The sequence below is a fragment of the Dromiciops gliroides genome, chromosome 6 (genome assembly GCF_019393635.1).
Source record: "Dromiciops gliroides isolate mDroGli1 chromosome 6, mDroGli1.pri, whole genome shotgun sequence".
NCBI lineage: Eukaryota > Metazoa > Chordata > Mammalia > Microbiotheria > Microbiotheriidae > Dromiciops > Dromiciops gliroides.
In genome coordinates, this window is record NC_057866.1 from 15,669,691 (window position 1) to 15,687,572 (window position 17,882).

The 17,882-nt window shown below is 40.8% G+C and overlaps 1 protein-coding gene across 1 annotated transcript in view; it reads left to right on the plus strand.

The window, feature by feature from the left end:
• LOC122731821 (butyrophilin-like protein 1) overlaps positions 1-17,882 on the plus strand; it is a 64,246-nt gene that overhangs the window by 25,655 nt on the left and 20,709 nt on the right. Inside the window, exons 3-6 of the mRNA XM_043972090.1 lie at positions 2,370-2,486; positions 5,229-5,315; positions 9,911-9,931; positions 16,113-16,261. Coding sequence (XP_043828025.1) covers positions 2,370-2,486; positions 5,229-5,315; positions 9,911-9,931; positions 16,113-16,261 — 374 coding nt within the window. The remainder of the gene's footprint in view (positions 1-2,369; positions 2,487-5,228; positions 5,316-9,910; positions 9,932-16,112; positions 16,262-17,882) is intronic.

The following is a 17,882-nucleotide window of genomic DNA, read 5'->3' on the forward strand; positions in this document are numbered from 1 at the left end:
CAGCTAGGGGGTGCAGTGGATAGAGCACTGGCCCTGGAGTCAGGAGGACCTGAGTTCCAAACTGGCCTCAGACACTTGACACTTACTAGCTGTGTGACCCTGGGCAAGTCACTTAACCCCAATTGCCTCACCAAAAAAAAAAAAACCCACAAAAAACAAAAGCACATACACACACACACATATATATATAGTATACATAGTCCATGTTTTGCTGCCATACAGTAAGGTACTCAGGATGCATGGTCTGTAGACAGCAATTTTGGTTCATTTTGTCAGTTTAATGTTTGCCCAGACACGCTTGGCAAGCTTAGCCATGGTTGCAGTAGCTTTCCCAATCCTCTGATTGATCTCAGAATCAAGTGACAAATTGTCACTGACAATAGAGCCAAGATACATGAATTGGCTTACAACATCCAACTGGTAGCTACCAATGAGTATCAATGGAGGCGACATAGCACTCTGACACATGACCTTCGTCTTTTTAAGATTTATGGTTAGGCCAAAGTCTGTGCAAGCTTGGGAGAAGCGATCCATCAAGGTCTGCAATTCACGCTCCAAGTGACAGGCAAGCCTTGGGCACATCCTTGGCATATCTTGGTCAGATAGGATCACCAACACAGAAGTGCTCCACTTCGCACAACTTCCAAGCATCTACACGCTACTGAAACAAAGACGGTTGTGCTGGCTCGGTTATGTGCACCACATGCAAGACGGGTGCATTCCTAAAGACCTACTCTATGGCGAGTTAGCCTCAGGCCAAAGACCTGCTGGACACCCCCAGCTTCGATACAGAGATGTATGCAAGCGAGATTTGAGGGCTCTGGTAATAGACATGGGCAACTGGGAGGAGATGGCCAAGGACCATGCCCGATGGAGTTCAGTACTCAGGAGCAGCTTGCGTGCAGCTGAGATAGGCCTTCAAGCTCGGGAGGAAGAAAAACGAATGAGACGCAGGAACCTATGGGCAACAGGGAGCGCAGTTTTCCGATGTCCTCGTTGTGGCAGGAACTGCGGCTCCTGTATCAGACTGCACAGCCACACTGTGGCCTGTGGCTCTTCAAGGCGCTGATCCATAGTCGTCTGCAACTGGTGGAAGCCTACTATATATATATGGTACAGGCCTTTGTTACCTCAGGCCTAGGCTATTACAATAGCCTACTGCTTTGTACCTCTGTCTCAAGTCTCTCCATATTTCACTTGAGTAACTCACTTCACTCACCTCTCTGTCTGCTTCTCTCTCAATAAACTGAGGAACTGACCTCTCTAGGGTACCTTCCAGCTCTCTTAACAATCCTAATTCCAATAGTCTTAACTCTATCTGAACTCTAATTTGGCATGTACATTTACTTATAGGCCCTGGGTAAGAGATTCTTAATCTGTAATATGTGGATTTTAAAAATTTATATTTTGATAACTGAATTTCAATAAAATGTATTTCCCTTGTAATTTTATGCTTTCAGAAACATGATTCTGAGAAACAGTCCATAGGCTATACCAGTGTACCCAAGTGATCCAGGATACACAAAAGATTAAGAACCCCTGCCCTGGAGACAGGAGATAGAATACACTCAGCACGTGCTGTGATGATGGTCTTCCTCTAAGGGTGTCTTTACCATTGAAGCTAAAAGACATTTGTAGAGCAGATATTCCTAGGGACCCAAGACCACCAGTGCCATTGTGCCTCATTGTAACCCAAGTCCTACTTCCTTTCTTTTCTCTCTTCAACCCAATTTAGCCCAATAATCTTTTCTTACACTACTTACATGGTTTCTTACATTGAAATTGCTTCTTACTCTGAAATACTTCATATCTTAAGGACTAGTCTTCCACACATGGGCAGTAACTGTGCTCCTTTTCCTTCTTAGAGTGATTGCAATGAGTCAACAACCATTTATTAAATCTTTCTATGTGTCTGGAACTTTTCCAAGGGGATACTGGGGATACAAAGAAAAGCAAAAGACAATTTATGTTCTCAAGCACCTCACAGTCTAACAGAATTAGGTGAAAATAGTTTTCATTTGTCCAAAAAAAGAGACTCCCTCTTCTGAACATTAGCCACATAACCTCCATCCCTAGCCTTGTAGGCTGTCTTCTTTATTGTGCTAATTTCTAGATTGGAGAGAGGCCTCTGCAAGAATTCAGGAAGTCCCTTGACCAGAAAACACTGGCCAGCAAACAGGGACCATCCACTGGAGACATTTGGGAGTTGGGAGTTCTAAGCTCTAGTCCTGCAACTCCCTAGTCAATTACTAGACTGATCTCATCTTTAGGTTCCTTCTCTGTAAAATGAGGAGTTTGCCCTAGATGATGACTACAGACCCCTTCCACACCTGACTGTATTATATAACTCTATGGTTTGAATTTTTCAGATGGTTTGTGTCCAAATGACCTTTCCTGGATGGTGACATCGATTGTGACTATGGTGCTCTTAAGCATTGCAGTTTTCATCCTCATTTTTCAGAACCGGAAGTTAAAAAAAGTAAAAGGTAAAGATCTGCACAGGATGGATTGTTCTAACATGAAGTAGAACATTGAGCAGCTGGTATAAAGAATGCTCCAATAAGGAGGGTACTCTCTCTATCGATGTAGGCTGGCTCCCTCTAGGCCATTCATAGTTTTAAAGAATCGCTGAAAGCACCAAAAGGTTAAGGGCCTTTTTTAGGGCCATACAATTAGTATGTGGCAAAAGCAGCTCTCAAACTCAGGTATTCCTGTCTTTGAGATTAACTCTCTATCTACTATTCCATGCTTCTTCTCCAAAATATACACAAAGAGAACATATCAATTACATACAATATAAATATACTCACATACAAAAATATATAAACATATGCATTCACATATACAAATACATATATATGCATATACACATATACACACATCAATATATATTGCGATTAGTATAAATACCCAAATTAACTAGAAAGGACATAGGAAGAAAAATGCTATCTGCTTCCAGAGAAGGAACTGATAACTAGAAGTATATATAGAATAATTTTACATACATATTGTAATGATTGGAATGACGCCACCTACTGGAGACTTACTATAGGAAAGCTCCACCATGAGGAGAATGCCTCTGAGGGCAAGGCCATGCGGCTTTTCCTTGGCGTCAGGAAGTGATGTTTGCTCATGGGTGCTGTCTATCAAGGCTACCAGCCAATCAACTTGAGGAGCCTCCCATTTTCTGGGAGGAGACAGGAAGGAGGAAGGAGGGCCTGCGCAGAGAGCTCTCTCTCTTTTGGGTTCCTGACTTCACCGTGGTGGGGGAGAGAGAGAGAGAGAGAGAGAGAGACACTCCAGAGGACTTCACAGGAAAATTGAGGAAAGATAGGATTGCCATGCTGTTGGAATTCTGTTCTCAATCTGTCTCTATCTTTCAATAAACCCTTAAAAACCTAAACTTGTTTTATCAGTGATTTTAGTCAGTTTTCCCCAAAACTGGGGGAACAGATTAGAACCCACATTTAGAATTTTAAATTACACAATATACATATAGACATGTATATATGCATATATACACATAATTGTTTCTAGTGGTAACCATTTCTAGGGCAGTGGGGGAGGGAAGAAAAGGAAAAAACAAAGTTGCATAACTTTATCATGCAGGGTGGGCCAAAGGTCACAAATATTAAATAACTCTTACTTTTGTTTTAAATTTACAATGCCACAACATCACATACAGTATATATAAGAAATGAATTTATATTATGTGTGAAAAATAAAATCTCATAAATGGTCAAAAATAGAGAAAATGTAATTTTCAAAAAGTTAGTAAGACCCCTTCTTGACTTTTGGCCCACCTTGTATATTTAAAAGGAATAATATAATATTACATATATATGTGTGTATCTATGTACATGCACATATATAGACATACATACATACATACACTCATATACACAGATATGTAATAGTACATAACAATTTTGCAATTTCATGGCCAATCCCCCTCTATTCTACTATGTTTAAGAAATGTTTGTTTTATTTCTTAATTTCATAATAAATTATATAAATGCAAAAAATATAGATTACATAAAAGGTAATGGTGGGAGAGCATACTAGAATTATGCTTACATAAGGAGTATGATCTGAACTCTCTAGCCCATAGTTGGGGGAGTTAGAGCAGTGTTAAAGAGGTACCCTTGAGATATGTCTCTATTGTGTTCACCACTATTAATTGCCACTGACTAGAATCCTAGTTTCATTTAACCAATTTCCATTAATTAATTTTTATAAAGTGTTTACTTCAAAGATATTTTAAGTATAGAAGAACAAACATTTCCCTTCAACATTTTGGGCACATGCTCTGCCCTATTGTTGTGGTCTCTGGGGAGAGTAGACTCATTCTTACTTTTTATTCTATTTATTTATTTATTTGTTTGTTTTTGTGGGACAATGAGTGTTAAGGGACTTGCTCACGGTCACACAGCTAGTAAGTGTCAAGTTTCTGAGACCGGATTAGAATTCAGGTCCTCTTGAATCTAGGGCCTGTGCTTAATTCACCGTGCCACCTAGCTGCCCCAGAGAGTAGACTCATTCTTGGCACAGTTTCTACATACCCTTGGTTCCACCAAATTCATGTCCCAGAAACAGTATTATTTTCTGATGAGTCCTCATTTTAGCTCCTACTAGCCTAGGTCCCCAAGTTCATGACTCTTCCTTGGCTCCAGGGCATTGATGCTAGGCTAGCTGCCCAATTGACAATAGACTTCACTTCCTGGAGGCCCAGTGTTCTGACCTTTCAAAACTGATAAGGTAAGAACTTCCAGATTAAACATTTTCACTTAAAATAAAAGAACTAAATGGGAAGGAAAAGTAAAGGAAAAAAAATTTGGAGGGGAGAGGGTCCAAGGCTTCTCCCTTTACATCCCTGTCACAGTATCAAAAAAACAGGGATCTTCCAGGAAAGGGCAATCAAATGTTGTGAGGAAATAGGGTAGGGGGTTTGGGATAGCAGTAGGGGTTGGGGTAAGGGTCCTTAGGAATTCTGCTGTAGCCAGGCGGGGGCAGACTAGAAAGGAAAGAAAACAGGGACCCTTTCTGATGCACAGAGAGAGACACTTTATTGAGGCAAAAGCACTGCCTTTTATCTACCCACAGTAACAAAGCCATGCTAAAGTCAGTATCTGGCAGGAAGGAGGCAAGACTAAGGATCTAGGATGTCTGACACCTCTCAAGTCACAAGATAAGGAATTTACTTAAACATTCTTTATGTTATCTCCAAGGTTTATCTCCAGCCCCAAGATGCTTCTGCTGCATGCTCCCGGTCAAGTTCGCACTTATCCTTGATTCAGGCAGGAAGTGCAATGCCTGTTTGTAAGGCACAAGGGTGAGGTGAATGGCCTGAGGGTCTTTTTTATTCAAAGATGGTCCTCAGTGTTCTCTACAGAATTCCTCTTAAAAGAATTACACCCTCTTGCACACAAATCCAATAGCACAGGATAATAGTTTATTTAGGGGCTGGGGAAGGGAAACCAAGAGAGAAATGCTTGGACTTCTCATGGGGAGAAGGCATGGCACAGAGCCTAGCTCTGAAATACCAATCTCTTCAAGCAGGATACAGGCATATACTTTTATAGAGGTCTGATGGTGGTCCGATGAGGTGATTGTCCTACTATGGAAAGTTCCCCTATTGAGGGAGGACCCTCCCCTACTGGTGGTGGCAGGAGGAGTTGGGTGAGGGATGGCTGCAGATCTCTCAAGCAATCTCTCTGCTCCTCAGGCCACAAAGGCAGCAGTGGCACCTAATCTTATCTCTCCAGGGGTGAGGGAGACTGGATGGTGGTGGTCCTGAAGCGAGATATGTCACAATCTGGTTCCACCTATCTCTTTAGGTGTGTTTGTCCTTTGGTTTAGTTTCTCGAGTAAAAGGTTCTTTGATGTGCCCCAGAGAACTTCTGGGGTGCTCTGGGCCCATAACACAAAGAAAATGGTGAAGGGTTTTTTGTATGCTAGTGATTTTTGAAGAAGGAAAGAAATAAGCCTTTGTTAAGCACCTACTATGTGCAGGTACTATGCTGATGTAAGGGGCTACAATTCTAGCTAGTCTGTCTAAAATATCTAATGAGTGGTTGCCAATAAATTATAAGCTTTAGTAAGCATTTATACTTTTAAGCATTTATTAAGGAGAATAAGAATTTGGTGAAGAGAGAGAAAGAGGCCTAGATTCAGTTGTCTATCTAAGGGAGCCAATGTCTCCAGCTCCTCTCCCCCCTGAGGTCCTCCAGAAAGAGAGAGAGAGAGAGAGAGAGAGAGAGAGAGAGAGAGAGAGAGAGAGAGAGAGAGTAAGCCTTACCTCTTCTTCATCCCACAAGCCTCCTATGAAACTGGGAACATCCCGTCCACAAGCACACACAGCTCCAAACTAATTGGCTGGTAGCTTTGATAGAAAGTACCCATGAGCAAATGTCACTTCCTGACGCCAAGGAAAAGCCTCATGGCTTGCCCTTAGATGCCTTCTCCTCATGGCGGAGCTTTCCTACAGTAACTCTCCAGCAGGTGGCGTCACTCCAATTGTTACACTAAATATATTACAAATATCTCATTTGATCATCGAAACAACACTGAGACATAGGTGCTATTATATTATCCCATTTTACAGTTGAGGAAACTGATGTTAATTATCATATTGAGGTTCACTTAAGCTGATCAGTATCTGAGATTGGATTGGAACTTGTCTTCCTGATTCCATGTGTGCCTCTTTCTCTTCTGTCTAACTTAGCTGCCAGCTACGACTATGTAGTCAATCAAAGGCACTGCCATTCACCACATGGCAAGTAGACTGGAATCACTTTCAAAATGACTACAGATACTCCAAAGTTTCTCCAAGGTAGTTCTCCTTGTTAAGGTCTGATGACCCAATAATTTTTAAGAGACAATTTAGGGGCAGCTGGGTGGTGCAGTGGATAGAGCACCGGCCCTGGATTCAGGAGGACCTGAGTTCAAATCTGGCCTCAGACACTTGACACTTACTAGCTGTGTGACCCTGGGCAAGTCACTTAACACCCATTGCCCCACAAAAACAAACAAACAAAAAAGAGACAATTTAATGTTTATCCCATGTAATTTTGTCCACAATAAATGGGAATTAAATTGATCAGGAGTCCCCCAACTCAATGCACCCATCCAGTCTCCCCAATTTATAGAAAGGAGACCTTCACACCTGGATTTTTCTTGTTCAGTGTTTGTTTTGCAAAAAAAATTGTTTCTTAATTAAGAAATGGAAAAAATGGAAATTTTGGGAAAAGGCAGAGAATGGGAAGCTCTTATAAATAAAGCATCTGGTGGAAGTTGGTATTATCTTGGAATTATCAAATAAAGCTGGAAGTGGCCTTGGAGGACAAGCAGACCCATGTTTCAGGTTACAGACAAGAAAAAAGTGGCAAAGAGATGTTACTTTCTAAAAGTCACAAAGTTAATGAATGTTAGTGTTGGGATAGATTCAAACATTGTTAGATTATGAGGAATCAGAGAGATTATGTAGTTCAACCCTCTCATTTTAAAAATGGAAAACTGAGAAAATGGGTCGTTGTCTCCTCTCAATGAGGATATAACAGTCAATCATACTCCTCCTGACCTGTTTGTAAGACAAAGGTCTCAGATCCCCCCCTCCTCCTCAGGCTAACAAAATCACAAGGAGCCCTGGCCTCAATAAGGTGCACTCCGGAGTTGTATCCATATAAGGAAGAATAAGGTCCACTCCTGAGTTTTGCCCATATAAGGAAGAGGGATGGGAATACTGCATTCTGATTAGCTAGGTTTTGTGCGTAGATTGTAACCCTTGAGTAATTGGATCAATGATGAAAAGGGGGAGGGTCCATTCGCATTAGGGACTAGGGTATAAAACAGGGCCTGCAAGCCCCCTTTCTTTGCACCCAATAGCTGCACACTAGGGTGCCTCCTTCTCATGAGATGGAAATAAAAGAGCCTTTGTTACACTGCTGCTGAGTTCCTGAAAATTATTGAGAAGAAGATTGTTTTTTTCCCTCACAAAAACAGAGAAAATGACTTTCAAAGATCATACAGTGAATTAGTATAAGAACAGGTCCCAAATTTTTGTCTTCTGATTCCTAGTTCAATGGTCATTCCTCAACATCATTAAGGCTGAATACTTGTTAAAATAGAAGTGTCAAATGAGGCATCCTCAGTGTTGTAAATGCTTAATATAGGTGAGCTAAATTTCTCTCTCTCTCTCTCTCTCTCTCTCTCTCTCTTTCTCTCTTGCTTTGTCTCTGTTGTCTCTGTCTCTCTCTCTCTCTGTTTCCCTCTCTGTCTCTCTTTTCCCTTTTCTCTTTCTTCCTTTCCCCCTCTTCTCAACAATACTCTCTCTCTTCCCCCAACCTCTCTCTTTCTCTTTCTCTCCTTCTCTCTCTCTCTCCACATACATTTATACATATACATGTACATATACATATACATATACATATAACCATCTCACTCTTTTACAGGCAAGCATGGGACTCAACTTCATGAGTAATATTTTCTTTTTAGTTGTTGAAAATATTATATTATATACCCATGGAGAATTCTAGAGAATATGAAGAATATTCCCATCCACTCTTGCCATTTTGCAGAGGGGAGAGCTTGGGAGGTTGGATTTTCCTTCTGAAGTGCTTGTTTGCCAATAAAGGGTTTCTTAATTAAGAAATTTTTTAAATCATGCAAATTAAAAAAATTATTGAATGGGAACAACTTAGAGTTGAAGTATCTAGTCAGGATTGGTTTTTTTTAGGTTTATCAATTTAAATTTTGAAATATATTTATAGGCCATGCAGTCCTATGCTTCCATTTTCAGATTGGAAAATACAGGCTCAAAGATTTTGTTATTTCTAACTGTCCCAAAGATAATGAATGTGAATACTGGGATAGATCAAACATTATTAGATTATGAGGAATGTTAGAGTTTATATCATACAACCCTCTCATTTCACATATGGATAACTGAGAAAATGATTTTCCAAGATCATGGACTGTATTGGTATGAGAACAAACCCCAAATTTCTGTTTTCTCAATAGTAGTTCAGCGGTCATTCCTTAACCTCAACAAGCCTGAATATTTGGGAGAATAGAAGTGTCAAATGAGGCATCCTAAAAGGTGTAAATGGATAATCCAGACTCATTCATTGTCTCTTTCTCTCTCTCTCTCTCTCTCTTTCTCAGGCATGCGTGAAGATCATCAGCTTTGTGAGTAATATTTTCTTTTTAGTTGTTGAAATGGTAATATTATATACCAATAGAGAATTCTGGGGACTATGAAGACTGCTCCCATCCACTCTTACCATTTTGTATCAGGGAGACCTTAAGAGGTTGGATTTTTCTTGTGAAATGTTTGCTTTGCCAATAAAGTATTTCTTAAATAGGAAATTAAAAAAATAATGCAAATTTTTAAAAAGTTATTGAATGGCAAGCACTCAGAATTGAAGATTGTCATCAAAGTTTTTTTTTAGGTTTATCAATTTACATTCTGAATTGCATTTAGAAGCCATGCATTCCTAGGCTTCCGTTTTCCCACAGGAAAATAGAGGCTCAGAAATGGTGTCACTTTCTAAATGTCCCAAAGATAATGAATGTGAGTGCTGGGATAGACTAAACCTTTATTAGATTATGAGGAATGTTAGAGTTTATGTAGTAAAACCCTCTCATTTCACATATAGGTATCTGAGAAAATGGTTTTCCAAGATCATGGGGTGAATTAGTATGAGAACAGACCCCAAATTTATGCATTCTTTCATCGAGTTCAGTGGTCATTACCTATCCTCCACAAGCCTGAATACTTGGGAGAACAGAAGTGTCAAATGAAGCATTTGCAATGGTGTAAATGGATAATCCAAACTCACTGTTTTTTTTTTTTCTCTGTCTCTCTTCCTATCTCTTTTTCTGATTTTTTCTGCTTCTGTCTCATTTACAGGCAAGCGAGATGATGAAACTGGTGAGTAATCCTTTCATTTTTAATAGTGTAGCATTTGTATTTGGTAATAATATACACAACTTGAAAGAGTTGGCATCTAATGTGATCAGGAGGCCCCCAAGTCAATCCACACATCTAGTCAACCCACTTTGTAGAGTGGTGGCCTTGGCAGTTTGGATTTTTCTCTGAAGTGTATGTTTGCCAAGACATACTTTCTCAGTTAAGAAATTGAAAAATAATCATGGAAATTAAAGGGAATTACTGGATGGGAAACATTAATAAATGAAGTATGTAGTGGAAATTGCTATTATCGTTGAAGTATAGATTGAATGCTTGGAGTGACTTTAGGGGCCATGCAGTCACTTGGCTGCATTTTATTGATAATAAAATAGAGGCTCAGACATGTGGTCCCTTTCTTTCTTTTTTTTTTTTTTGGTGGGGCAATGGGGTTAAGTGACTTGCCCAGGGTCACACAGCTGGTAAGTGTCAAGTGTCTGAGGCCAGATTTGAACTCAGGTACTCCTGAATCCAGGGCTGGTGCTTTATCCATTGTGCCACCTAGCCGCCCCTTGTGGTCCCTTTCTAAATGTCACAAAGTCAATGAGTGTTAGAGCTGGGATACATTGGAACAGTGGTAAATTATGAGGAATCTTAGAGATTATGTAGTACAACCCAGTCATTTAACAGTTGGAAAAAGTGAGAAACTGGCTTTCTTGAGAATCTTCTTTGAATTAGTATGAGGACAGGGCCCAAATCTATGACTTCTGACTTTTAGTGCAGTAGTCATGCTTCAACATCAATAAATCTGTATATTTGGGAGACTAGATGTGTCAAATGAGACTCAATCCTCAAATGTGGAAAATGGAGAAACTCAATAAACTAAATCTCTCTATCTTTCTGTTCTTGTCACTGTCTCTTTTACAGCCAAGCTTATAGATGGACTCCGTGAGTAATTTTACTTTTTAATTACCCTGATATTTGTTTAATGTGACATTATATATCACTGGAGAATATTAGGGACTAAATGGATCAGGGGACACTCACTCCATCTCAATGTCTTCATCTAATCTCTTGAATTTGTATAGGGGATTTTTTGTCATCTTGGATGTTTCCTATGAAGTTTTGTTTGGTCAAAAAAGTGTTTCTTAATTAAGACATTTAAAAAAATGGAAAATTAAAAAAGTTACTGAATAGGAATTATGAAGAAAGGAAGTATCTAATGGAAGTTGGTGCTCTCTTAGGCTTATTTAAAGTTGGAAGTGACTTTATCAGCCATGGAGTCCTTTCATTTTATTTTGTAGATGAAAAAATGGAGTCTCAGAGTTATTGTTATTTTTTATATGTCACAAAGATATTGAATGTGTGAGATGGGGTAGATTCAAACCCTGTTAGATGATGAGGGATCTTAGAGATTACATAAAAAAACCCTCTTGTTTTACAGATGGAAAAGATTAGAAAATGGCTTTCTCATGATCATAGAGTAAATTAGTGAGAGAACAGGACCCAATTCTATGGCTTCTGAGTCCTTGTCCAGTAGTCATTCCTCAACATCATTAAAACTGAGTATTTGTTAAAATAGAAGTTTCAAATGTGGAATCCTTAATGTTTTAAATGGTTAATATAAATGAGCTAAATTTCTCTCTCTCTCTCTCTCTCTCTCTCTCTCTCTCTCTCTCTCTCTCACACACACACACACACACACACACACACACACACACACACACAGGCATGTGTGAAGATCATCAGCTTCGTGAGTAATATTTTCTTTTTCTTTTTTTTTTTGGTGGGGCAATGGGGGTTAAGTGACTTGCCCAAGGTCACACAGCTAGCAAGTGTCAAGTGTCTGAGGCCGGATTTGAACTCAGAAACTCCTGAATCCAGGGCTGGTGCTTTATCCACTGCGCCACCTAGCCGCCCCCAATATTTTCTTTTTAGTTCTTGAAATGGTAATATTATATACCAATAGAGAATTCTGGGGGCTATGTAGACTGCTCCCATCTACTCTTACCATTTTGTAGAAGGGAGACCTTGAGAGGTTGGATTTTTGTTGTGAAGTGTTTAGTATTTCTTTTTTTTTTTGTGGGGCAATGAGGGTTAAGTGACTTGCCCAGGGTCACACAGCTAGTGTCAGGTGTCTGAGGTCAGATTTGAACTCAGGTCCTCCCGAATCCAAGGCCTGTGCTTTATCCACTGCGCCACTTAGCTGCCCCAATATAGTATTTCTTAATTAAGAAATTTAAAAAATAATGCCAATTGTTGTAAAAATGTTATTGAATGGGAAGCACTCAGAATTGAAGATTCTCTTCAAATTTATCAATTTACATTCTGAATTTCATTTAGAAGCCATGCAGTCCTATGTTTCCATTTTCTGATAGGAAAAGAGAGGCTCAGAAATGGTGTCACTTTCTAAATGTCCCAAAGATAATGGATGTGAGTGCTGGGATAGACAAAACCATTATTAGATGATGAGAAATGTTAGAGTTTATCTAGTACAACCCTCTCATTCCACATATGGATAACTGAGAAAATGTTTTCCCAAGACCGTGGAGTGAATTCATATGAGAACAGACCCGAAATTTATGCTTTCTTTCATCTAGTTCAGTGGTCATTATCTAACGACCACAAACTTGAATACTTGGGAGAATAGAAGTGTCAAATGAGGCATCCGCCATGGTGACAATGGATAATCTAAACTCACTAATATTTTTTTCTCGGTCTCTCTGTCTCTACTTCTTTTTTTTTTTTTTGATTCTGTCTTTTATATAGGCAAGTGTGATGAAGAAATTGGTGAGTAATCCTTTCTTTTCTTTTTCTTTTTTTTTAAAGTTTTTTAACAGTCAGTGAATACGGAAAGATGCCAGTTTTTTATTTGTTTTTTTGTTTTTTTTGGCAGGGCCATGGGAGTTAAGTGACTTGCCCAGGGTCACACAGTTAGTAAGTGTAAAGTGTCTGAGGCCACATTTGAACTCAGGTACTCCTGAATCCAGGGCCAGTGCTTTATCCACTGCGCCACCTAGCTGCCCCCCTTTTGTTTTGAATAGTCTAGCATTTGTATTTGGTAATAATGTAAACAACTTGAGGGAGCTGGCATTTAATTTGATCAGGAGGCCCCCAAGTCAATCCACACATCTAGTCAACCCACTTTGTAGAGCAGTGGCCTTGGCAGTTTGGATTTTTTCTATGAAGTCTATGTTTCCCAAGACACATTTTCTCAATTAAGAAATTGAAAAATAATCATGGAAATTAAAGGGAATTACTGGATGGGAAACATTAATAAATGAAGTATGTAGTGGAAATTGCTGTTATCTTTGAAGTATAGATTGAATGCTTGGAGTAACTTTAAGGGCCATGCAGTCCCATGGCTGCATTTTATCAATAATAAAATAGAGGCTTAAACATGTGGTCACTTTCTAAATGTCACACAGTCAATGTGTGTTAGAGCTTGGATACACTGAAACACTGTTAGATTTTAAGGAATCTTAGAGATTATGTTGTACAACCCAGTCATTTAACTGTTGGAAAAAATGAGAAACTTGTTTTCTCATGATCTCTGATTGAATTATTATGTGAACATGGCCCAAATCTATGTCTTTTGCCTTTTGTGAAGTCGTCATGCTTTAGTGTCAATAAGTCTGTATATTTGGGAGAGTAGACATGTCAATTGAGGCTCAATTCACAAATGTGGAAAATACATAAACTAGATGAACTAAATCTCTCTCTCTGTCTCTCTGTCTCTTTCTCTCTCTGTTCCTGTCTCTTCTTTTACAGCCAAGCAGAAAGAGGACCTCCATGAGTAATATGTTCATTTTAATTATCCGTATATTTGTATAATGTGATATTATATATATCTGGAGACTTTTAGGGACTAAATGGATCAGGAGATACCCACCCCATCTCAATGTCTTCATCCAGTCTCATGAACTTGTAGAAGATGCTTTGGTTTCTTGGATTTTTTCTGTGAAGTGTTCTGTCTACAAAGGGTTTCTTAATTAAGAATTTAAATAATAATAGAAAATGTGTTAAGTTACTGAATGGGAATTATTAAGGAATGAAATATCTAATAGAAGTTGGAACTCTTTTAGGTCTATTAATTCCAAGTTGGAAGTGACTTTATCGGCCATGGAGTTCTTTCTTTTTATGTTGTCAATGAGAAAATGGAGTCTCAGAGATATTGTCATTTTCTAGATGTCTTGAAGTTATGGAATGTGAGAGGTTGGATAGATTCATAATTAGATGATGAAGGATGTTAGAGATTATATAAAATAACTGTCTTGTTTTAGAGATGGAAAAGATTAGAAAATGGCTTTCCCAAGGTCATAGAGTGAAATAGTGTGAGAACGGGACCCAGATCCATGTCTTCAGCCTCCTTGTCCCATAGTCATTCTTCAACTTCATTAAAACTGAGTACCTGGTTAAAATGGTAGTGTCCAATGAATGAGGCATCCTCAGTGTTGGAAATGGTTAATGTAGATTAGCTAAATCTCTTTCCCTCTCTCTCTCCTTCTTTCTCTCTTCTTCTTTTTCATTCTCTTTCACTCTCTCCCTGTATGTCTGACTCTCTTTGTCTGACTGACTGTCCTTGTCACTGCCCCTATTTGGTCCTGGAAGCTGGGGCTCAGCCTTTTGCCCATTCTCCAGTTCCATGTATGACTCTTGTGGACTTTTATTATGTATGTAGACTATGTGAAAGGGTTTGGAGGAAACTTTGGTGTGCAGAGAGACAGACAAGTGTGCTTTGGGCTGGGACCACCAGGAGAAAGTTCAACTCTAGGAATCCCCAAAAGGTACAAACATCTCCCTTCACCTATTCTTACCAGGGCAGAGAGGAAGCTCTTTCTCCATAGGTCAATTAAGCTCTTGTTCTGTGATTGGGATTTAAAGGGGCCTCTTGTCTTTGCTTGTTTGAAGCTGCCCTTTGCTTCCTGGTGGCCCAAGGGAACTCATCTTGGGCAGGGGTCAGCAGCTTGAGCAGGGGTCAACCTCTTATTTTGGTATTTTTGACAGAAAAGGTGCTTGGTCAGGTCTGAGACTGGCATCTGCTACAGAGCATGGGAAAAGGAAAGGGTTGCCTTGTCCCTTGCTAACCACCCTCCCCCCAATACTTAGGGAAGGAAAGCCTTCAGTTTCCCAACATAAAGGCTTAAGGAGAGGACTCTTTTTGTTTTTCCTTTAAAGAAAACAACTGAAAAACATGGATACCAGAAAGGAAAATCCTTTTCTTTAAAATAGTCCCTGGGCCCTCCTGTAATTTCCTAAAGAGAAATCTTAGATATGTTCACTGAACATTAACATGTTTGGTTTTATTCCTGTATACACAACTTACAATATGTATGTATGTGTGTGTGTGTGTGTGTGAGCGTGAGTGAGTGAGTGAGTGATGTGTACGTGTCTTTCATATACACACAGAAGTACATAGTGGGGAGAAACATTAGAAATGTAGCTCTGAAGGCAGACTTAAACAAACCTATGTGAAATTACTTCTCTGCCTCAGTTTCCTCTTGGGTAAGATGGGGATTTGGACTGTTTCTTTTTCCCCTGTAATTTTGGCCCCATATAGGGCAACCATGTTCTGAGTTTCCAGAGAATGGGGCTTCCTACCTTCATTCCACCTTCCCCTTAAGGTACAGACTGTAGACAAGGTCTCTCTTTCTCTGAGCAGTGTCTCTAGCTATGTTACCAGTCCGTGTCTCTGTAACTAAAAGTATATTGATTGTTCTCTCTACTGTCATATGTGGATTTTCAGATTATAAGAGTGGTTTTGGAGATAAATTCAGAGTCCAAACCAAGAGGCAGGACCCATCTTCTGTGGGGTTTAAGTACCAGGAGAAACTGGCGCAGGATGAATCTTAGCAAGGCACAGTCGCTGTGCAGCCACGAGCTCCTCCTTGCCTTCCCAGACAGCCACTTGTAGCACAGCCTTGCACAGATGGTGCCCAAAGGAAGAGAGGCTCCCTTTGTTAGCATGGGGAGCCTTGGGCTCATTAGATCAGATCTGCCTTTATTTAGTACCTACTATGTGCCAGGCACTAGGAACCCAAAAAAGGTCCCACCAAAAAATATCCCTGTTCTCAAGGGGGTCACAGTTTTATGGGGCAGTGTGCCAACAGTTATGTACCCTGTGTGTGTGTGTGTGTGTGTGTGTGTGTGTGTGTGTGTCCTTTTCTATGTACGAAATAAAAATAGACTTTGTTTTCCTCTCTAGCGAACATCAAAAAGAGCAAAGTCCAAGGTACCATTGAGAACCTGACCAAACACAGGGAAGAAGAAGATCGGAGGAAGGCAGTGGAAGAGAAAGCCAAGAGAATGGCCCGGGAGAAGGAGGAGCAGGAGGAGGCCCGCAGGAAGCTGGAGGTCAGTGGCCATCTCTGCTGGGAGGGGAGGGGTAAGTGGAGGGTGAGGGAACCCTCTTGGTCCTGTGTTTTAGACTCACCCCACACTCGGCCTTTTCAGTTGAAAAGCTTCCAGCTGTGGTCAAACACCAATCTAGATTTTTTTTTTTTGTTTTTTTTTGTTTTTTTTTTTGTTGAGGCAATGGGGGTTAAGTGACTTGCCCAGGGTCACACAGCTAGTAAGTCTCAAGTGTCTGAGGCCAGATTTGAACTCAGGTACTCCTGAATCCAGGGCCGGTGCTTTACCATTGCGCCATCTAGCTGCCCCCACCAATCTAGATTTAGCAGATGCATGTGGAGCTGGCAATATGATTTAGTGGCTAGAATGCAGAACTTGGAGGTGCAAAAGGCCTGGGTTCAAATCTGCCTGTGACATTTTCTGGGTGACCCTGAGCAAGTTCCTTTATTCTTCTCAGATGCAGCTATCTTAGCTTTAAACCAGGGACCACAATGGCCACAGTGGCTATTGCTGAGATTAAAGGGGAGATCCTGTCTGTCTGTCTGTCTGTCTGTCTGTCTGTCTCTCTCTCTCTCTCTCTCTCTCTCTCTCTCTCTCTCGCTCTCTCTCTCTCTCTCTCTCTCTCTCTCTCTCCATACATCCCTTCCTCCCCTCCCTCCTCCTGTCTCTCCCGTCCTGTTGTGAAGTTTTTGGTAGATTTTAAAGTGCTTTATGAAGGTCATTTTGATTGGAGGGTGTCATGGAAGGGGTCATGGAGACCCCCGAGCCTAAAATGCACACCCACCCATTTTCTAGATATGGAAACTCAGGTCCAGAGAGAGGAAAGCACTCATGCACTGAGACAGCACGGTCTCATGCTGTCCTTTGGGGACACTGAGTATGGGGTCAGAGCTGGTGTTTGAACCTGTGGTCAGTCCTCTGACTCCCAGGCCCAAGGCCCTTTCCACTGAACTACACTGGCTTCCAGGAAATTGGATGGAGTTAGAAAATCTGAAGGCTGGGAGGGACAATAGTGGTCATCTAGTCCAGCCTCTTTATTTCACATATGGGGAAGCCAAGGTCCAGAAAGGGCCCTGCCAGGTAGCAGGTGATGCCACTCTGGCTTACTTCATGGATTGCTGGGGACCCTGCTCATGGACTACCCTAATGTCCTAGGGAATGAACAGAATTTACTGGACTGCCTGGGAAGCAGGCATCTATCTAACTTGGAGCCTGGGTCTCATTAGGGAGGGTTAAAAGCAGCAGCTGCTGCTGAGCTAATCTCAAAACATTCCATGTGGCTTTCTTCTTCCTGTAAGATGCACCTGCTAATCCAGCTGGTAAGACCCCAGCAGCTGGAGACCCAGGGTTTCCCTCATTGGTCCCAGGGGAGGAGCAGGGCTGACTTGACTGTGATCCATGATCTGTGATCAGGCTGACCTGGCTGGCAGCTCCAGGCTGGGTATTGTTTTTCCTGTTACCCTTGTGTTGTGGACTGGACAGAGGTGCTTTTCCAGGCCTTGGTTGTCTGGTTATACACCTGGCTCTTCTTCCTAGCTGGTGCATGTTTCCTTTTCTGCAATCTGCCCAGAATTTTCCATGCCCCCCCACCAGGTGGCAATGCCAGAGGTAGGAAACCAGCCAG